The sequence below is a fragment of the Hemitrygon akajei genome, chromosome 14 (genome assembly GCF_048418815.1).
Source record: "Hemitrygon akajei chromosome 14, sHemAka1.3, whole genome shotgun sequence".
NCBI classification, from domain to species: domain Eukaryota; kingdom Metazoa; phylum Chordata; class Chondrichthyes; order Myliobatiformes; family Dasyatidae; genus Hemitrygon; species Hemitrygon akajei.
Window position 1 is genome coordinate 108,795,012 of NC_133137.1, and position 23,110 is coordinate 108,818,121.

The 23,110-nt window shown below is 43.3% G+C and overlaps 1 protein-coding gene across 4 annotated transcripts in view; it reads left to right on the forward strand.

The window, feature by feature from the left end:
- Positions 1-23,110, forward strand: part of tymp (thymidine phosphorylase) — a 58,260-nt gene that overhangs the window by 30,894 nt on the left and 4,256 nt on the right. For 3 of the 4 annotated variants that reach the window (XM_073066909.1, XM_073066910.1, XM_073066907.1), the window contains 6 exons: positions 2,986-3,115; positions 5,027-5,145; positions 5,988-6,150; positions 9,176-9,391; positions 12,781-12,921; positions 17,988-18,395. In XM_073066909.1, coding sequence (XP_072923010.1) covers positions 2,986-3,115; positions 5,027-5,145; positions 5,988-6,150; positions 9,176-9,391; positions 12,781-12,921; positions 17,988-18,157 — 939 coding nt within the window. In that variant the 3' untranslated portion in view covers positions 18,158-18,395. Of the gene's footprint in view, positions 1-2,985; positions 3,116-5,026; positions 5,146-5,987; positions 6,151-9,175; positions 9,392-12,780; positions 12,922-17,987; positions 18,396-23,110 lie in introns of those variants that run through there. The other variant, XM_073066908.1, reaches the window with a different exon arrangement.

Below are 23,110 nucleotides of genomic sequence, written 5' to 3' on the forward strand. Positions count from 1 at the left end.
ACAGGCCTTTCAGCCCACAATGTTGTGCTGACCATGTAACCTAATCTAGATGCTACCTAGAATTTCCCTACTGCATAACCCTCTATTTTTCTAAGTCCTATGTGCCTATTGAAGAGTCTCTTAAAAGATCCTACTGTATCCACCTCTACCACCTTCACTGGCAGTGCATTCCACTCACCACTCTCTGTATGGAAAAAGATATCTCTAACAACCCCCTTGAACCTACTTCCAAGCACCTTAAAGCTATGTCCCCTTGTGTTAGCTATTTCAGACCTGGGGAAAAAGCCTCTGGCTATCTACACAATCAATGCCTCTCATCACCTTATACACTTCTATCAAGTCACCTCTCATCCTTTATCGCTCCAAGGAGAAAGGCTGTTCACTCTACCTATTCTCATAAGGCATGTTCTCCAATCCAAGCAACATTCTTGTTAATCTCCTCTGCAGTCTCTCTATAGTATCCATATCCTTCCTGTAATGAGGTGACCAGAACTGTACACAGTACTCCCAAGCGGGGTCTAACCAAGGTCTTGTATAGCTGTAACATTACCTCGTGGCTCTTGAACTCAGTTCCACGGTTGATGAAGTTCAACACACCATACACCTTCTTAACAACACGGTCAACCTGTGCAGCAGCTTTGATTGTCCTATGGACATGGACCCCAAGATCTTGCTGATCCTCCACACTGCCAAGAGCCTTACCATTAATATTATATTCTGTCTTCAAATATGACCTACCAAAATGAACCACTTCACACTTATCTGGGTTGAACAACATCTGCCACTTCTCAGCCCAGCTCTGCATCTTATCGATGTCCCGCTGTAACCACTGAGAACCCTCCAGACTATCCACAACACCTCCAACCTTTGTGTCATCAGCAAACTTACTAATCCATTCCTCCACTTTCTCATCCAGATCATCTACAAAACTCACAAAGAGAAGGTGTTGCAGAACAGATCCCTGAGGAACACCACTGGTCACCACCCTTTGCCTTTTCTGGTCAAGCCAATTCTGGATCCACAGAGCAAGGTCTCCTTGGATCACATGCCTCATTACTTTCTGAATAAGCCTCGCATGGGAAACCTTATCAAATGCCTTACTGAAATCCATGTACACTACATTCACTGCTCTACCTTTATCAATGTGTTTTGTTACATCCTCAAATAATTCAATTAGGTTTGTAAGGCATGACCTACCTTTAACAAAGCCATGCTGACTATCCCTAATCAGATTATGTCTCTCCAAGTTCTCATAAATCCTGCCTCTCAGGATCTTCTCTAACAGCTTGCCCACCACCGAAGTAAGACTCATTGATCTATAATTTCCTGGATTATTTCTACTCCCTTTCTTGAACAAAATGGAATCCTGTAATAATCATGTACTATTTATGGCAAACCTTGACAAATGGCATTGCATCTCTTTCCAATCATCTTGGTAAATGTGTATTCCAAAAGGAGATTCCCATTGCTGTCACTTCAAGGACAGTGAACAACAATAGCATTGAAGAATTTTTCTCATCAACACTTTTGTTGGTAAGGCATTCTGTTTAGGAACCTTCTAATGGAATCCAGATCTCCTATTCCTACAGTCCTGAGAACATTCTGTGCAGACCACTGCATGACTGCCTTATGGTTAAAAGTATTTTTCTGCACAAGCTTTTCTGGCAGTGAGGGATAGATGGAATGGTATGGTCCATGTAAATGTGTTATTGCAAAACCCACCTCAGCATAAAGTGACTCAATGTTTGCATGCTGAGAATAGCAGTAGCAGAGCCACACACAAAGATAACTACAAGTGTAGATGTTTCCACCCTTTCTATGGAGACTTGATGCTGTATCTCAAGAGATGTAATCTACTTTTACACATGTAAATTCATCAGGAGAACAAGGGAGAAGCATATTATCTGAGAGACTGCAGAGCTCTGAGATGCCAAGGTATCCTGGAAGATGATTTATAAAAAGCTAGATTGTAGGTAAGTAGGAATTCTAAAAGAATGTTGTTATTTATTGTTAGGTGAACTGAATGCAAAGCAAGAGGTTATATTTCAGTTAATATGGCATTAGTGGGAACATTTCTGGAGAACAGTGTAGAAGATTGGTCTCCTTGTTTATGGAAGGACATTAATGTGGTAGAAGCAGTTCAGAGTAAATTGACTAGACTAATTCCTGGAATGGATGGGCCTTATGGGAAAAGGATGGACACACTAGACTTGTAACAGCTGGAGCTTAAAGCAATGAGCAGTGGCTTGACTGAAGCATCTTGATATTGAGGTGTCTTGACAGGGTTGCAGTGGAAGGAATGTCTCTAGAACCAAGGGTCAGTGTTCATAAGGCATTATGAAACTGTAGGTGAAGTTCTAACCAAGGTGGAGCACTAGAGCACCTTAACATGATGGGGAAATCTTTTGTGATCCTCATTAAATAATGAGGATGGTCACCAGTTTCCAATCTTTTTTGCTTGTGAGTGAAATTGGTGATATCCTTCCTCAAAAAAGCTGACATGCTTCCAAGTGCACTTCCAACAGATCTGGGCTGATGCAGTCCTATGGTGCCAAGTCCATCACAAGCCATATTCATCTTGTGGGTGGTCCAGATTCTCTTTCTTGCTGTCATCAAAAATCCCCAGGATAGAGGACAGGAGACTCTGTGGGGCTTGTTCTTCAAACTGTATCATCTGATGTGGAAGAATTCACTGATCTTTAGTATGTCTGGCTGTGAGGATATTTTTGAGTTAACTTTTTGGACCACTGATCAGTATAAATTTTATGAAAGAAGAGATGTGAGTATTTTCCAATGGGTTCCAGTAAGTTAAGATCTATTTCTTGCCCAGTGACTCCCTATAGAGTTATCTTACTTTGTGGTATGTAAAGACCCTAACTGTGTTCACTATGGCTCCATCTCTGTGTCAGACACCATCTACAGGTCAGAGCCTGTGCTCAAAGTAGTGTGCTGGAATCAGAGTAATTGCTAGATTTTTCTCTGTAGGTGAAACAGATCTTGGCTGCGGTTGGATGTTGCATTGTTGGGCAAACACCAGATTTGGTTCCTGCTGATAAGAAGATGTACGCTATCAGGGACATCACATCAACTGTTGACAGTCTGCCACTGATAGCAGGTTAGTAGCATGGCGTTAACTGGTTTGTAGAACCTGACAGGCAGTTGGTGGATCACTGACAGTGGGTTAATGCTTTATTGACTGTGCGTGATTGAATAATTGATAACATCTTGGCTGTACTCTGAAGTAGATTGTGGATCATCATTGCCATTTGGTTCAGTTTATGGATCACTGGTAGTTCTTTAACAGTAGATCACTAATGGTTGATGAGCAGAACTCTGACAGTGGGTTAATTGATCACTAAACTCAGGATAGTGCATTACTAACAATGGGTGTCTGGATCACTAGCAGCAGTTAAGAGAGTCGCTGAAAGTGTGTTACTGGATCACTGACGCAGGTGAGTGGACCCCTGACTCTTACTAATTTAAAAAGGCTGGCTAAAAGGTCAATATTAGCGGTCAATGGATCTTAAAATAACTTAATGGATCTCAAGCAGATGACCTCTGGATTATTGACAGCAAGTTAATGGATCACAGATCTTGAGTTATTGGAACTCAGGCAGCTGGTTATTGAAGCACTGACAGAATATGATGTATCATTGACAATCATTAATGGAACCTAGCCAGCTACCAGCTGATTTTTGGGATAACCTGATTAGGCTTGTGAGAACTGAAGGATATACAGCATACCAATTATGGCCCATAACTGAAGGGAAACAGGAGGCACTACCTTTTTCCAAGCTTTGCAATTTTAAAAAAATAAATGACATTTACTTCTCAACCGACCTTAGTTCCCTTATCCTTCCTTCACTGTACCTGTCCCCTCTGAGTGCACCCTGGAACATATCCTTGCCTGGCTTATAACATAAAACATGCACAGGAACAGGTCCTTCGGTTCACAATTATCTACAGTGACTGTTGCCAAGGTAAACTAATCCATCCTGCCTGCACATGACTTGTATCCCTTCATTCTCTGCATGTTCATGTGTCTGCCTAGGAGCCTCTGAAACTCATCTCATGTCTGCTTCCACCAAGCCCTGGTAGTGCATTTCAGGCACATGGTGCTCTCTGTCTAAAAAAACTTGTCTCACGTAATTCCTTTAAACTTTCCCCCACTCAATTTAAAACTTTACCCTCTATTATTTGACATTTTCATCCCTGGAAAAACATTCCACCGGCTTTACCCATGCCTCAAAATTTTTGCTGGATTCTCTCAAGCTGCCATTCAGTCATTGAGCTTAATCTGTGGATGTTACTAACAGTTGCTAACTTCTCCCAGATAAAGATGTCTCCTATTTTCTGTACTTTTTGCATTCACATAGATTACTAATCTTTTCTAATTCAGATATTTCAGGATTTCCTTTAAACTTACAAGAAGGGAGAAATTCCCATCTCCCACAGTGACCCTTCTCAGTAATTTAAGCCTACATTCAGAATATGCTGTAACTTTTTCACTCCCAGGCAAAACACCCAATCTGTCTATCCTCATTTGCTCAGCTTCCCCTCCAATGCCACCTCCACTAGTGATCACCTCCATCTCAGCACTAATGAGAGAATTATTGCTGGACATTATCTAAGCCCAGCATCTTCTTTATGTGGGCAGGAGAAACCTAATTGTGAAGATGGTTTTAAATGTGGTCTCCACAGTGCTGAATATAACTACAATGAAGTCCCTGCTTCTTTGAACCTCACACGTGGAAGCCAAACCACAGCACATTTCCTTTTCCCACCTTGTGTATTTGTGTGTGTGTTTTGTTTTTACAGTCACTATTTTCTTCTATTTGACTAAAGTTTCCCAAACACTTCAGAGAAAAAAAAGTCAATGTTAAATTTCTGATTCACATGGGTAAGGCAGGCTAGGGGGGTTTAATGGATCTCGGTCAACACAATGGCATTGCAGGAGGGCAGCTTAATATTCTCTCACCATTCCCCAGTGAGAAATTACTGTTAACATGTACCATCTGATTTTCAGGTTCCATAATATCAAAGAAAGGAGCTGAATCCCTGGCTGCCCTCATACTGGATGTGAAATTTGGAGAAGGAGCTCTATATAAGGACATCAATCGAGCCAGAGAGCTGGCACAATACTTGGTCAGTAGGCAGGAAATGGGCATGTAGCAGTCCAAGTGGATTTGTTAGGGAAGGATTGGAGTTGATACATTGGACTGGTTTAGTCTCACTTTCTATTGACATTTGATGTAATGCAGGGTTCCTTCCATGTGTGGCATCTACCTTGTAATCCTGTCCATGTTTTTCCGCTGTCCCTGTGATACCATTGACTGAAAGGAAATGATGGGGTTATATATTTTGTGGATCTGCTGTTTATAACAGTGAGGATAATCAAATTGGTATTAAACAGTTGGCACGCCAACAATGGCAGAAGCCACAGAGATTTCCCTTCTACACCAGACCCTAAATCTTTCCATCACACTGCAGATTGTAAGCAAGAGAATACACCTGTCTGAGATTTATTCCCTTGCTACACAGATAAGCAATGGTTTGGGCTCAATGGACTTTCCACCTTTAGAGAAGCCAGTGAACTGGAGAAGAAAGGAGGGAAAACATCGCTATAACCATATGGTCACATTTAAGGCTAGAGTAAGCAGGACATGAAGAAGTGTGCAAACTGAGGACTTCAAAGATTGATGTTAAAATCTATAAGACTCATAGGATTTAGACCCGCCCTTAATGACTGATAACAAGGGTCATAGTGATGAAGGTTTTGAAGCTTCATTCAAAAGCCTCCTCATCTAGAAGGAAATTCCAAAGTTTCCTCTCCGCCCATTGTTCCCAATAAATTATGCTCTTGTCAGCCCCTCCCCCACCTCACCCTACAACTTTCCAAAATGTTTTCGAACTTCTGATCTTTGCATGGTTACTTCTCTATGGAAGAGGTCCAGTTACAGGACAGTATTTTTTTTTATAACCCTCAGGTAAATGTTGGAAATTGCTTAGGCATTCAGACAGCTGCTGCTCTCTCCAAGATGGACAATCCCATTGGCAGATGTATTGGGAATTCACTGGAAGTCATTGAGTCCATTGAATGCCTGAAAGGCAAGGGTCCTAAGGACTTGGAGGAGCTTGTCACCTGCTTAGGTTAGTACTTGGTCAAAACCAGAGCCAATGTGTGTGTGATAGGCAGTCTGGTAATAAAATGCACAAAGAAATCTGGAATGTGATTTGGACTATCTATTATTCTCCTTCTGTATAGGTCCAATTTCTTTTCAAAGATACTAATCGATTTAGATTAGTAATTTTCTTTGATACATGTGCAGAAATTCTTAGACAATTTGTTGATCATTTCATTGGCTGTTCAAGTACAGGTGTTTTTACTCCAATGGGTCCTGGCCACACAGTGCAATCCTGAGTCCAGTTTGGGCTTAAGCTTTATGCATCTGTCATGTCTTATAAAAAGAAGCATCACAGGAAACCCTTGGTCCTTATTGAGGATCTTAAAAATAGGCAGTAACCCAGCTTCAAAGCTTCAGATTGCAGGTTAAGTGTGGATTTGGTCCAATGTGTAATATACAATAGCTGGATGGTTGAATGATGGGTAAAAGTGCAACATAGTGTAATACCAGGTCAAAGAGACCATAAAGTGTCTGGCTATGTGGAGCTTACTGATCTCAGCCGTACCTGTAATTTCATTGATAATAGTTGGCCTAGTCTTGCTGAGTTACAGAGCTAATTAGCTGACTATTCTCTCCTGTTTGGGAGGTCTACTTTTTAAAAGGAAATGAATATTTTGAATATCCCCACAACCCAGAGCATTTATTGTTTGCGAGAAAACTGCACCATCTGTCTTGAGGTGGGGAGATCTGGGGATGATGGATCTCAGCCAAACACCATTCAATGGTTTGCATTACAAAACTAATAATACAGAGACCTGATGGTCTAGAGACATGATTTGAGACGCCAATGTGCCAACTGTGAAATTTGTACATCATTTTAAATCTGAAATTGAAAATCTAGATCAGTGGTGGTAGCCACAACTGCCACAAAAACAAACACAAGGAAATCTGCAGATGCTGGAAATTCAAGCAACACACACAAAATGCTGGTTGAATGCAGCAGGCCAGGCAGCATCTACAGTAAGAAGTACAGTCAATGTTTCGGGCTGAGACCCTTCATCAGGACTAACTGAAAGAAGAAATAGTAAGAGATTTGAAAGTGGGAGGGGGAGGGGAGATCCGAAATGATTGGAGGGGGAGGGGTGAAGCCAAGAGCTGGAAAGTTGATTGGCAAAAGGGATACACAGCTAGAGAAGGGAAAGGATCATGGGACAGGAGACCTAGGGAGAATTAAAATGTGTGGCCACTGGTACAGCTGAACAAGTGCTACACCTGCCCTTACACTTCCTCCCTCACCACCTTTCAGGGCCCTAGGCAGTCCTTCCAGGTGAGGCGACACTTCACCTGTGAGTTGGCTGGTGTGATATACTATGTCCGGTGCTGCAAGTGCGGCCCTCTATATATTGGTGAGACCCAACGCAGACCGGGAGACTGTTCCGCTGAACACCTACGCTCGGTCCGCCAGAGAAAGCAGGATCTCCCAGTGGCCACACATTTTAATTCCTCATCCCATTCCCATTCTGATATGTCTATCCATGGCCTCCTCTACTGTCAAGATGAAGCCACACTCAAGTTGGAGGAACAACACCTTATATACTGGCTGGGTAGCCTCCAATCTGATGGTATGAACAATGATTTTTCTAACATCCATTAATGCCCCTCCTCCCCTTCTTACCCCATCCCTTATTTATTTATTTATGTAAGGAGGTTTCTTCTTGGTGTAAGGGTTTTTTTATGTTACTGCATGTGTTAATCAAAATGGCTTCTTTGTTTGTTAAAAGTAAAAATGCTTCTTTGTTATGCCAACTGGTGAGGGTGTTTTCTCTCGAAGCTTATTTGGGTTAAAATTACTGATAACGAGAATTGTATTCATTTGTTAACCAATTGGGATAGATGTTATTCTCACTTCTGGGTCTGTAAGCTATTGTTGGCGGTCTTTTGGGGAGTCGGTGCGAGGGGGAGAGAGAGAGAGAGGACGCGATGCTGTAAGCTGGGCGACGGAACGGACCCCGAGCGGGGGGTCCAAGGCCAGGGTTTTCGGCAAGGAGAGTAGACGAAGACAGACGTGCCGGGGGTACTTGGTTGATCACTTCGGGTGGTCCTGAGCTACGAGTCAAGGAGGTCTGAGAGGATCGAATGGTGGCCAGAAGACTTCGTTAATTGAGCTCCAACGGTTATGCACAAAGTGGTTTGGACTTTGATAAGTTTGGTGCATTTTACTTTTCCTTTTATATTGTATCTCTATTAAGTACATAGTTCCAGTAAGATCTATAAAGTGAACTCATGTTGGGGACATCACACAGCATCCACACAAGCTGATTACCCAGTTTGGCGGGGCCAAAGGCTGCTCCCCCTAGACGGAAGCGAGCTGAGCGAGCCTGAGGCTTACCAGGGGGTTACATTTATTATCCCCTCCTTTTTTCCCCTCTCTCTTTTTTCTCTCTGTCCCACTCACAATCACTCTTTGCCTGCTCTCCATCTCCCTCTTGGTGCTCCCCTCCCCCTTTCTTTATCCCTAGGCTGCCCGTCCCATGATCCTTTCCCTTCTTCAGCTGTGTATACATTTGCCAATCAACTTTCCAGCTCTTGGCTTCATCCCTCTCTCTCCTGTCTTCTCCTATCATTTCGGATCTCCCCCTCCCCCTCCCACTTTCAAATCTCTTACTATCTTTTCTTTCAGTTAGTCCTGACGAAGGGTCTCGGCCCGAAACATCAACTGTACTTCTTCCTATTCATGCTGCCTGGCCTGCTGCGTTCTACCAGCATTTTGTGTGTGTTGCCACAAAACTCCTGTTTTCCATTCAGGAGGAATTATTGCTGGTCCTTAAATGTGACTCCAGAATCATGCCATGTGATTTACTTTCAAATGCCTGAGCAAATCAGCAGATCGGAAAATGGGCTTCAAGTGCTGTACTTGCCAACAAGACACATACCCATTAGATGAATTTTAAAAAAACAAGTACAGATTTTCACACACACAAATAGATTCAAATCTGCACATCCATATGATATTGCCCTAATGCTGAAACATTTCTGTCTGTCTTCAATAGGAAGCCACCTACTTCATATGTGTGGGAAGGCTGGAAGCTTTAAGGCCGGGGAGAAGGATATTAAGGATGTGTTGCAGAATGGCTGTGCTCTGGGCAAATTCCAATCCATGCTGGTGGCACAAGGAGTGACTGCTGACTTAGCCAAGGCTTTGTGCCAAGGGAAAGAGGTGCTGAAGCGTGCAGTCAGACAGGAAGAACTGAAGGCTGAAGCTGGGGGTATAACATTGCATTGTATTAAAGACTGTATATCAACTTCATTCAGGTTACCTTAACAACTTTTTCTAAGAATAGGCTGCCTCATGGCTGCCAGGAAATGTTTGTGGGAGGGGATCAATATCTTTCACTATTGAGTCACAACTCTCAGCAGTGAATATCTGAAAGCTGGCTGGAAGAGAGCTCAGGAGGTAATAACTATAGAGCACAAGACTAAGGAGCAGAATTAGGCTATTTGATCCATTGAGTCTGATCATGGCTGATCCTTTTCTCCCCTCCACAGCCCCACTCCCCAGCCTTCTCTCCATAACCTTTGATGCCTTTCCAGTCAAGAACCTATCAAGCTTTGCCTTAATGACCCAATGACCTGGCCTCCACAACCACCAGTGGTAACAAATTCCACAAATTCATCACCCTCTAGCTGAAGGAATTTCTCTGCATCTCTGTTTTAAATGACTCCCTTCTACCCTGAGGCTGTGCCCTCTTGACCTAGACTTCCCCACCATGTGTAATTTCATCATGTGTAATCGCCCCCATCATCCATTCCACATCTTCTCTGTCTAGGCTTGTCAACATTCAAAAGGTTTCAATGAGATCCCCCCTCCCTCATCTTTCTAAATTCCAGTGAGTACAGACGCAGAACCATCAAACATTCCTCCTATGATAACCCTTTCATTCCTAAAATCATCCTTGTGACACTCCTCTGGACCCTCTCCATTGCCAACACATCTTTTCTTAGATGAGGAGCCCAAAACTGTTCACAATATTCAAGATAAGGCCTCACCAGTGCTTTGTAAAGCCTCAGCATCACATCCCAGCTCTTATATTTTAGACCTCTTGAAATGAATGCTAACATTGCATTTGCCTTCATCACTGATTCAAACTGCAATTTAACTTTTAGGGTGTTCTGCACAAAGACTCCCAAGTTCCTTTGCATCTCAGATTTTGGGATTTTCTCCCCATTTAGAACATTTATTTCTACTACCAAAGTGCATAACCTTGCATTTTCCAACATTGTATTTCATTTGCCACTTTTTCCTAAATTGTCTCAGTCCTTCTGCAGTCTACCTGTTTCCTCAACACTACCTGCCCCTCCACCAATCTTTGTATCATCTGCAAACTTGGCAACAAAGCCATCTATTAATATACGGCATAAAAAGGACGCGTTCCCAACACTGAACTCTGCGAAACACCACTAGTCACTGGCATCCAACCATAAGATGACCCTTTTATTCCCACTCACTGCCTCCTACCAATCAGCCAATGCTCTAACCATGTTAGTAACTTTCCTGTAATAACATGGGCTCTTAACTTGATAAGCAGATTCATGTGTGGCACCTTGTCAAAAGCCTTCTGAAAGTCCAAAATATACAACATCCACTGCATCCCCTTTATCTATCCTATGTGTAATCTCCTCAAAAAATTCCAACAGGTTCATCAGACAAGATTTTTCTCTTAAGGAAACCATGCAGACTTTGTCTTATCTTGTCGTGTGTCACCAAGTACCCCATAACCTCATCCTTAACAATTCGCTTCAACATCTTCCCAACCTCTGAAGTCAGGAGAACTGGTCTATAATTTCCGTTCTGCTGCCTACCACCTTTTTTACAAGAGTGGAGCAACATTTGCAATTTTTCAGTCCTCTGGCACCATGCCAGAGCCCAATGATGTTTGAAAGATCATTTCTAATGCCTCCACAATCTCTACCACTGCCTCTTTCAGAACCCTAGGGTGCAGTTGAACAGGTCCAAGTGACTTATGTACCCTCAGGTCTTTCAGCTTTTTAAGCACCTTCTCCCTTGCAATACTAACTGCACTCACTTCTCTTCCCTCACACCCTTCAATATCTGGCACACTGCTAGTGACTTCCACAGAGAAGACTGATACAAAGTACTCATTTAGTTCATCAGCCATCTCCTTTTCCTCTGTTATTATTTCTCTGGCCTCATTTTCTAGCGGTCCTTTATCCATTTCATTTGCATATTTGAAAAAACTTTTACTATCCACTTTGATACTGTTTACTAGCTTGCTTTCATATGTCATCTTTTCCCTCCTAATGACTCTTTTAGTTGTTTCTGTAGGGTTTTAAAAGCTTTCCAATCCTTGGACTTACTGCAAATTTTGCGTTGTTGTATGCTCTCTCTTTTGCTCTTACATTAGCTTTGTCTTCCTTTGTCAGCCACAGTTGAGGTATTTTGCCATTTGAGTATTTCTTCATTTTTGGAATACACCTATCCTGTACCTTCCTCATTTTTCTGAGAAACTCAAGCCATTGCTGCTTTGCTATCATCGCTGCCAGCATCTCCTTCCAACTTACTTTGGCCCACTCCTCTCTTATACTACTGTAATTTCCTTTACTACACTGAAATACGGCTACATCAGACTTTATTTTCTCCCTATCAAATTTCAAGTTGAACTCAGTCATATTGTGATCACCGTCTCCGGAGGGTTCTTCTACCTTAAGCTCCCTAATCACCTCCTGTCCATTATATAACACCCAATCCAGTATAGCTGATCTCCTAGTAGGCTCAACAACAAACTATTCTAAAAAGCCATCTTGTAGGCATTCAACAAACTCACTCTCTTGAGATCCTTTGCCAACCTGATTTTCCCAATTGACCTGCATGTTGAATTCTCCCATGAATATCATTATATTGTCCTTTTGACACACCTTTTCTATTTCCTGTTGTAATCTGTGGTCCACATTTCAGCTACTGTTGGGAGGCCTGTATATAACTGCCATCAGGGTCCTTTTACCCTTGCAGTTTCTTAACTCAACCCACAAGGATTCTACAAATTCTGATCCTATGTTGCATCTTTCTACTGATTTGATGCCATTCTTTACCAGCAGAGCCATGCCACCCCCTCTGCCTACCTTCCTATCCCTCCAATAGCACGTGTAACATTGGACATTCAGCTCCCAACTACAGCCATCCTTCACCCACGATTCAGTGAAGGCCACAACATCATACCTGGCAATCTGTAAAAGTGCAACAAGATCATCCACCTTGTTTCTTATACTCCGTGCATTTAGATACAACACCTTGAGTACTGTATTTGCTATCCTTTCTGATTCTGCATCCCTAATGTACTGGTACTCACCTTTGTGGCTGTAATTTTGTCCCATCATCTGCCTTTCCTGATGATCTGACTGCACATTATCATTGTATTTTTACCATCTGTCCTATCCTGAGTCCCTGCACACCGATTCACCCACCCCCCCCCTTCCAAATTAGTGAGCAACCTGTCTCACAAGATTCATCAGCATTGTTATTCCTTCCACTTACCTGCATATAAGATGATCTTTGAGTAACTAACTTGGGCAATAAGACTGCAGAAGCCTGAGGAAAGCACAGAATGCAATTGACCCTAACTTGGCTCACTTTTTCCAGGGGTAGTGCAGGCAATCCACTCCTTGCCATTAGCCAAGGTATTACATGAACTTGGAGCGGGGCGCACTCAATCCAATCAACCAGTCAACTGCACTGTTGGAATACAACTCCTGAAAACAGTGGGCGACTCTGTTAAAAAAGGTAAATATGTTGTACAGGAACCTCCATGAAGAAGGCTGCCAGCTCAGAGAAAGGACAAATTGAATGCACTGGATGGAATATTAGAGGGAACAACAATGGGATTAAACAAGATGATTTATTCAAAGGTGGTGGTGGCATCCGCCGGTCTCGAGAGACCGTGGATCTACGCCTGGAGTTTCCAGGGCGCAGGCCTGGGCAGGGTTGTATGGGAGACCGGAAGTTGCCCAAGCTGCAGGCCTTCCCCTCTCCACGCCACCGATGTTGTCCAAGGGAAGGGCACTAGGACCCATGCAGCTTGGCACCGGTGACGTCGCAGAGCAATGTGTTGTTAAGTGCCTTGCTCAAGGACACAAACACGCTGCCTCAGCTGAGGCTCGAACCAGTGACCTTCAGGTTACTAGTCTGATGCCTTGCCCACTAGGCTACGCGCCAACACTATTCAAAGGTATGGGGTATTTAAATTAAGGTGGGGTCAGACTAGATGGCATATTCAAGGGTAAAGGGGACAAAGAGGGAGAATGTGGTCACGTATTTGTGGCTCAGAAGGGAAGGGAACGGATGAGGATGGTAACAGTGATAGGCGACTCTATAGTTAAGGGGTCAGACAGGTGATCCTGTGGATGCAGCAAAGAAATACGGATGGCAGTTTGTCTCCCAGGTGCCAGGGTCCGGGCCGTTTCTGATCGCGTCCACGATATCTTGAAGTGGGAAGGGGAACAGTCAGAAGTCGTGGTACATATTGGTACCAATGACATAGGTAGGAAAAAGGAGGAGGTCCTGAAAGCAGACTACAGGGAGTTAGGAAGGAAACTGAAAAGCAGGACCTCAAAGGTAGTAATCCCGGGATTACTGCCTGTGCCATGTGACAGTGAGTATAGGAATAGAATGAGGTGGAGGATAAATGCATGGCTGAGGGATTGGAAGAGGGGGCAGGGATTCAGATTTCTGAATCATTGGGACCTCTTCTGGGGCAGGACCTGTACAAAAAGGATGGGTTGCAGTTGAATCCCGAGGGGACCAATATCCTGATGGGGAGGTTTGCGAAGCCTATTGGGGAGAGTTTAAGCGAGAATTGCTGGGGGGTGGAAACCAAACTGAAATGATGGAGGAAAGGGAGGTTGGCTCACAAATAGAGAAAGCTTAGAGACAGTGCGAAAGGGAGGATAGGCAAGTGACAGAGAATGGACGCACTCAGACCGATGGTTTGAGATGTGTCTATTTTAATGTGAGGAGGATTATAAATAAAGCGGATGAGCTTAGAGCGTGGATCAGCACTTGGAGCCATGGCATTGTAGCCATTACAGAGACTTGGATGGTACAGAGGCAGAAATGGCTACTTCAAGTGACAGGCTTTAGATGTTTCAGAAAGGACAGGGTGGGAGGCAAAAGAAGTGGGGACATGGCACTGTTGATCAGAGATAGTGTCACGGCTGCAGAAAAGGAGGAAGTCATGGGGGGTTGTCTACGGAGTCTCTATGGGTAGAGGTTTGGAATAGGAAGGGGTCAAAACTCTACTGCGTGTTTTTTATATACCACCCAATAGTAACAGGGACATCGAGGAGCAGATAGGGAGACAGATTATGGAAAGGAGTAATAATAACAGGGTTGTTGTGGTGGGAGATTTTAATTTCCCAAATAGTGACTGGCATCTCCCTAGAGTGAGGGGTTTAGATGGGGTGGTGTTCGTTAGGTGTTTTCAGTAAGGTTTCTTGACACAATATTTAGATAAGCCTAGAAGAGGAGAGGCTGTACTTGATCTGGTATTGGGAAATAAATCTGGTCAAGTGTCAGGTCTCTCAGTGGGAGAGCATTTTGGAGATAGTGATCACAATTCTGTCTCCTTTACCATAGTATTGGAGAGGGATAGAAGCAGACAAATTAGGGAAACATTTAATTGGAGTAAGGGGAGATATGAGGCTATCAGGCAGGAACTTGGAAGCATAAATTGGAAACAGATATTCTCAAGGAAACGTACAGAAGAAATGTGGCAAATGTTCAGAGCCTTGCTGAAATCCATCTACTGCTTTACCTTCATCAATGTGTTTAGTCACATCCTCAAAAAATTCAATCAGGCTCATAAGGCATGACCTGCCTTTGGCAAAGCCACGCTGACTATTCCTAATCATATTATGCCTCTCCAAAGGTTCATAAATCTTGCCTCCCAGGATCTTCTCCATCAACTTACCAACCTCTGAAGTAAGACTCACTGGTCTATAATTTCCTGGGCTATCCCTACTCCCTTTCTTGAATAAGGGAACAACATCCACAACCCTCCAATCCTCCAGAACCTCTCCCTTCCTCATAGGTAATGCAAAGATCATCACCAGAGGCTCAGCAATCACCTCTCTCGCTTCCCACAGTAGCCTGGGGTACATCCCATCTGGTCCCGGTGACTTAGCCAACTTGATACTTTCCAAAAGCTCCAGCACGTCTTTACCCTTAACATCTACATACTCAAGCTTTTCAGTCCACTGTAAGTCATCCCTACAACTGCCAAGATCCTCTTCTGTAGTGAATACTGAAGCAAAGTATTCATTAAGTACCTCTGCCATCTCCTCTGGTGCCATACATATTTTTCCACTGTCACACTTGATTGGTCCTATTCTCTCATAATCTTATCTTCTTGTTCTTCACATACTTGTGGAAAGTATTGGGGTTTTCCTTAATCCTGTCCATAAAGGCCTTCTCATGGCCCCTTCTGGCTCTCCTATTTTCATTCTTAAGCTCCTTCCTGCTTATAATCTTCTAGATCCCTATCATTACCTAGCTTTTTGAACCTTTCGTAAGCGCTTCTTTTCTTCTTGACTAGATTTACAATAGCCTTTGTACACCATGGTTCCTGCACCATACCATCCTTTCCCTGTCTGGATAGCATCTATTAGTCTTGCAAGACCATGGATCTGCGCCTGGAAAGTCTTGCTTCAGTCTCTCCAGGGTGCAGGCCTGGGCAAGGTTGTATGGAAGACCGGCAGTTGCCCAAGCAGCAAGTCTCCCCTCTCCACACCACCAATGTTGTCCAAGGGAAGGGCAAGGACTGATACAGCATGGCACCAGTGACGTCACAGAAGTTGCCAGAGCAAAGTTGAAAGCAATGTGGGACTGCCTTAGGGACTCCAGCTCTGGATTTGTCCTCAGGGTTTACTCCCGAAGCCTTTCCCATAAGTGAGTATGGCCACAAGGCAGCGGAGGCTTGAAATCAGAGTTTTCCCTCTTTTAGATGGACTGCCTTCCAAGGCTGACGAGCTCCATCTACCCAAATTGGAACATATCTAAGCAGAACCCCACACAAATATCCCCTAAACATTTGCCACATTTCTTCTGTACGTTTCCCTGAGAACATCTGTTTCCAATTTATGCTTCCAAGTTCCTGCCTGATAGCCTCATATTTCCCCTTACTCCAATTAAAAGTTTCCTTAACTTGTCTGCTCCTATCCCTCTCCAATGCTATGGTAAAGGAGATAGAATTGTGATCACTATCTCCAAAATACTCTCCCACTGAGAGACCTGACACCTGACCAGGTTCATTTCTCAATACCAGATCAAGTACAGCCTCTCCTCTTGTGGGTTTATCTACATATTGTGTGAAGAAACCTTCCTGAACACACCTAACAAACTCCACCCCATCTAAACCCCTCACTCAAGGGAGATTCCAATCACTATTTGGGAAATTAAAATCTCCCACCACAACAACCCTGTTATTATTACTCCTTTCCAGAATCTGTCTCCCTATCTGCTCCTTGATGTCCCTGTTACTATTGGGTAGTCTATAAAAAACACCAAGTAGAGTTTTGACCCCTTCCTATTCCTAACCTCCACCCACAGATACTCTGTAGACAACCCCTCTATGACTTCCTCCTTTTCTGCAGCCGTGACACTATCTCTGAACAACAGTGCCACGCTCTCACCTCTTTTACCTCCCTCCCTGTTCTTTCTGAAACATCTAAAGCCTGGCACTTGAAGTAACCATTCCTGCCCCTGCAGCATCCAGGTCTCTGTAATGGCCACAATATCATAGCACCAAGTGTTTATCCACGCTCTAAACTCATCTACTTTATTTATTAGACTCCTCGTATTAAAATAGACACATTTCAAATCATCAGCCTGAGTTTGTCTCTTCTCTATCACCTGCCTATCCTCCCTTTCACACTGTCTTTAGGCTTTCTCTATTAGTGAACCAACTTCCTTTTCCTCCATTACTCCAGTTCGGTTCCCACCCCCCCAGCAATTCTAGTTTAAACTCACCCCAATAGCCTTTGCTAACCTCCCCACCAGGATATCGGTCCCCCTCAGATTCAAGTGCAGCCCGTCCTTTTTGTACGGGTCACAATTGCCCCAGAAGTGATCCCAATGATCCAGAAATCTGAATCCCTGCCCCTCCTCAAATCCTTCAGCCATGCATTAATCCTCCATCTCATTCTATTCCTATACTCTCTGTCACGTGGCACAGGCAGTAACCCCGAGATTACTACCTTTGAGGTCCTACTTCTCAACTTCCTTACTAACTCCCTGTAGCCTGTTTTCAGGACCTCCTCCCTTTTGTACCATGACCTCTGGCTGTTCTTCTTCCCACTTCAAGATATCATGGATGCGATCAGAAACATCCCGACCCTGGAACCTGGGAGGCAAACTACCATCCGCATTTCTTTCCTGCGTCCAAGAAAAGAGTGTACAAGAAAAGTGGGAGTATGTTAAGTTGGCATTATAGGTTGGAAGGAAATTTGAAATACCTTTAGCCATACAATAGGACTAGGTGATGAGATACTATAGTATGTTGGTTATGTAGAGTTGTATGATTAAACTGAATGGGAAATTGAAATGCATCAGGATTAATGAGAGTTGTAATATTAGGCTGGGTGGGATAGTAAAGGGTCCTGTAAGTGAATAGGATTATATGATTAGGCTGAGTAATATATTAGATATATCAGGAGTGGATAGAAACGTAGGATTAGGGTGGATGTGATATTAATGTGTGCTTAGTTATGTAAAGTTGTAGAATTAGGCTGGATGAATATTAACTTTTCCTGAATGGGCAGAGGTGACAATAATTTATCTATTTCACATTTTAGGGGATCCTTGGATTCGAATCCATTTTGAAGAGCCTTCCCTCAGTGAAAGCCAGAAACTTCTTCTCCAGCACTCACTGGTTATTGGGGAAAAGGTGGAAGTTGTTCCCTTAGTTATGGAAATAATCCAGTTCCAGTCACAGGGAGAGAAAAGCCACAAATGCTACATTTAGTGGGACATTCATAGGTAAGATGCACATCAGGGAAGCATCATGAGACTGGAGAAATTTGCCTTGTGTTCTGATACAACAAGGCAACATTGGAATGGTTGCAACTCGTATGCAGAGACTGGAATTAAGCATTATGCACCTTTATAGTGGGCAATTAGCCCAATGCCACAGAGTTTAATTTCTATTGCTCTGTCTTTCTGAATCTTATTAAATTCCAGCAGTGATGATGTTTAAAAACAGAGTGCTGGTGTGTTTAAAATAATTGCTCATCAATTCTACACACAAACTGTCTCAAATTACTCACATATTGCAGAGGTGCCAAAGGGACTCTGCTGCGGGTAAATAAGTCAGTAAATTGAATGATGCAGTTTAAGATGATTAAAGAGCAAAGCAACAATTCAATTCATTTCTAACATAATAGAAATTGTGAATCAGAAATCCAGCTTCAAACTTTCCAGTGATAACAAATTCTGGTCTCTGGTTATTACTGGGGAAGTCAGCAATGTAGTATAAACAGTGATAGACAGGAGCTACAGGGAGGTAGTTACCCCAACATAGTGGTACCAATGACATAGGAAGAAAATGGGAGGAGGTTCAGAAAAAAGAAAAAAGAAAGGAAGCTGAGAAGCAGGACCTCAAGGATAGGAATCTCGGGATTGCTGCCTGTGCCACACAATAGTGAAGATGGAAATAGAATGAGGTGGCAGATGAATGCATGACTGAAGAATTTGAGCAACAGGCAGGGATTCAGATTTCTGGATAATTGGGACCTCTTTTTGGGCAGGTGGGACCTGTACAAAAAGGATGTGGTGCACTTGAATCTGAGGGGGACCAATATTCTTACAGGCAGATTTACTAGAGTTGTTGGGAGAGGTTTAAACTAACATGGCAGGAGGAGGGGAACTAGTATGATAGAGCTGAGGATGAGCCAGCAGGTTTACAAGTAGATGATGGGTGTAACATGAATGTAAGGAAGGATGATGAGGAAGGTTTTCAAAGCTTGCAGAGGGATTTGGACCAGCTGGAAAAATGGGCTGCAAAATGGCAGATGGAGTTTAATACAGACAAGTGTGAGGTATTGTACTTAGAAAGGAAAACCCAAGGTTGAACATACAAGGTAAATGGTAGGGCACTGAGGAGTGCAGTACAACAGAGGGATCTGGGAATACAGATACAAAATTCCCTAAAAGTCACATCACAGGTAGATAGGGTCGTAAAGAGAGCTTTTAGTACATTGCCCTTTATAAATCAAAGTATTGAGTATAAGAGTTGGAATGTTATGGTGAGGTTGTATAAGGCATTGTTGAGGCCGAATTTGGAGTACTATGTGCAGTTTTGGTCACCGAATTACAGGAAGGATATTAATAAGGTTGAAAGAGTGCAGAGAAGGTTTACAAGGATGTTGCCAGGACTTGAGAAACGGAGTTACAGAGAAGGGTTGAATAGGTTAGGATTTTATTCCCTGGAGCGTAGAAGAATGAGGGGAGATTTGATAGAGGTATATAAAATTATAATGGGTATCATGAGTTATCATGAGTGACTTTAACTTCCCTAATATTGATTGGCACTTGATTAGTTCCAAGGGTTTAGATGGGGCAGGGTTTGTTAAGTGTGTCTAGGATGGATTCCTGTCACAGTATGTTGACAGGCCGACTAGGGGGAATGCCATACTAGATCTAATATTATGTAATGAACTGGGTAAAGTCACAGATCTGTCAGTGGGTGAGCATCTGGGGGACAGTGATCACTGCTCCCTGGCCTTTAGCATTACCATGGAAAAGGATAGAATCAGAGAGGACAGGAAAATTTTTAATTGGGGAAGGGCAAGTTATGAGGCTATAAGGCTAGAACTTGCAGGTGTGAAATGAGATGATGTTTTTGCAGGGAAATGTACTATGGACATGTGGTCGATGTTTAAGGATCTCTTGCAGGATGTTAGGGATAAATTTGTCCCGGTGAGGAAGATAAAGAATGGTAGGGTGAAGGAACCATGGGTGACAAGTGAGTTGGAAAATCTAGTCAGGTGGAAGAAGGCAGCATACATGAGGTTTAGGAAGCAAGGATCAGATGGGTCTATTGAGGAATATAAATGGGTCTATTGAGGAATATAAGGTAGCAAGAAAGGAGCTTAAGAAGGGGCTGAGAAGAGCAAGAAGGGGGCATGAGAAGGCCTTGGCAAGTAGGGTAAAGGAAAACCCCAAGGCATTCTTCAATTATGTGAAGAACAAAAGGATGACAGGAGTGAAGGTAGGACCAATTAGAGATAAAGGTGGGAAGATGTGCCTGGGGGCTGTGGAAGTGAGCGAGGTCCTCAATGAATACTTCTCTTCGGTATTCACCAATGAGAGGGAACTTGATGACAGTGAGGACAATATGAGTGAGGTTGATGTTCTGGAGCATGTTGATATTAAGGGAGAGGAGGTGTTGGAGTTGTTAAAATACAATAGGACGGATAAGTCCCCAGGGCCTGATAGAATATTCCCCAGGCTGCTCCACAAGGCCAGGGAAGAGATTGCTGAGCCTCTGGCTAGGATCTTTATGTCCTCGTTGTCCACAGGAATGGTACCAGAGGATTGAAAGGAGGCGAATGTTGTCCCCTTGTTCAAAAAAGGTAGTAGGGATAGTCCAGGTAATTATAGACCAGTGAGCCTTATGTCTGTGGTGGGAAAGCTGTTGGAAAAGATTCTTAGAGATAGGATCTATGGGCATTTAGAGAATCATGGTCTGATCAGGGACAGTCAGCATGGCTTTGTGAAGGGCAGATGGTGTCTAACAAGCCTGATAGAGTTCTTTGAGGAGGTGACCAGGCATATAGATGAGGGTAGTGCAGTGGATGTGATGTACATGGATTTTAATAAGGCATTTGACAAGGTTCCACACGGTAGGCTTATTCAGAAAGTCAGAAGGCATGGGATCCAGGGATGTTTGGCCAGGGGGATTCAGAATTGGCTTGCCTGCAGAAGGCAGAGGGTCGTGGTGGAGGGAGTACATTCAGACTGGAGGCTTGTGACTAGTGGTGTTCCACAAGGATCTGTTCTGGGACCTCTACATTTTGTGATTTTTATTAACGACCTGGATGTGGGGGTAGAAGGGTGGGTTGACAAGTTTGCAGACGACACAAAGGTTGGTGGTGTTGTAGATAGTGTAGAGGATTGTCAAAGATTGCATTGATAGGATGCAGAAGTGGGCTGAGAAGTGGCAGATGGAGTTCAACCTGGAGAAGTGTGAGGTGGTACACTTTGGAAGGACAAACTCCAAGGCAGAGTACAAAATGGCAGGATACTTGGTAGTGTGGAGGAGCAGAGGGATCTAGGGGTACATGTCCACAGATCCTTGAAAGTTGCCTCACAGGTAGATAGGGTAGTTAAGAAAGCTTATGCGGTGTTAGCTTTCATAAATCGAGGGATAGAGTTTATGAGTTGAGATGTAATGATGCAGCTCTATAAAACTCTGGTTAGGCCACACATGGAGTACTGTGTCCAGTTCTGGTCGCCTCAATATAGGAAGGATGTGGAAGCATTGGAAAGGGTACAGAGGAAATTTACCAGGATGCTGCCTGGTTTAGAGAGTATGGATTATGATCAAAGATTAAGGGAGCTAGGGCTTTACTCTTTGGAGAGAAGGAGGATGAGAGGAGACATGATAGAGTTGTACAAGATATTAAAAGTAATAGACAGAGTGGACAGCCAGCGCCTCTTCCCCAGGGCACCACTGCTCAGTACAAGAGGACATGGCTTTAAGGTAAGGGGAGGGAAGTTCAAGGGGGATATTAGAGGAAGGTTTTTCACTCAGAGAGTGGTTGGTGCGTGGAATACACTGCCTGAGTCAGTGGTAGAGGCAGATACACTAGTGAAGTTTAAGAGACTACAAGACAGGTATATGGAAGAATTTAAGGTGGGGGGTTATATGGATGGCAGGGTTTGAGGGTCGGCACAAAATTGTGGGCCGAAGGGCCTGTAATGTGCTGTACTATTCTATGTTCTATGTATAGATAGAGTGAATGCAAGCAGGCTTTTTCCACTGAGGCTAGGGGAGAAATAAACCAGAGGACATGGGTTAAGGGTGAAGGGGGAAAAGTTTAAAGGGATCATTGGAGGGGGGGGGCTTCTTCACACAGAGAGTGGTAGGAGTGTGGAATGAGCTGCCAGATGAAGTGGTAAATGCAGGCTCACTTTTAATATTTAAGAAAAACTTGGACAGTTACGTGGATGAGAGGGGTATGGAGGGATATGGTCCAGGTGCGTGTCAGTGGGACTAGGCAAAAAAAAAATGGTTCAACACAGCCAAGAAGGGCCAAAAGGCCTGTTTCTGTGCTGTAATGTTGTATGGTTCTGTGGTTCTTTGACAAGACAATGCTTGGATACAAATGCAGAGGGCAAAATGTTAAATTGTACCACAGAGGCAAAATTCAAAACGGTGAAGAATGCAGGACTGGAGGTGTTGTATTCAAAAGTGTGTAGCATTTGGAATAAGGTCAACGAGCTTGTGATGCAATTAGAGATTGTGGGCATCACTGAGTCATGGGTGAAAGAAGGCCATAGTTGGGAGTTTAACATCAAAGGATATATTTTGTATTGAAAGGACAGACATGAAGTGTGGCTCTGTTGGTCAGAGATGGAATTACATCTTTAGAAAGAGGTGACATATGGTCAGAGAATGTTGAATCTTTATGGGTGGAGTTAAGAAATTGCAAGGATTAAAAAAAACATTATGGGAATCATATATAGGCCTCAAAATAGAAGCCAGGATATGGGGTTGAAATTGCAAAGGAGCTGGAAAAGGCATATAATAAGGGTAATGACACAATTGTAAAGGGGGATCTCAATAAGCAAGGAGATATCCTTTCCTTGAGTAGGCTATCTTAGATTGGGTGTTTTGTAATAACACAGATCTTAGGGAGCTTAATGTAAAGAAACCCTTTGGAGACAGCGATCATAAAATGATTGAATTCATACT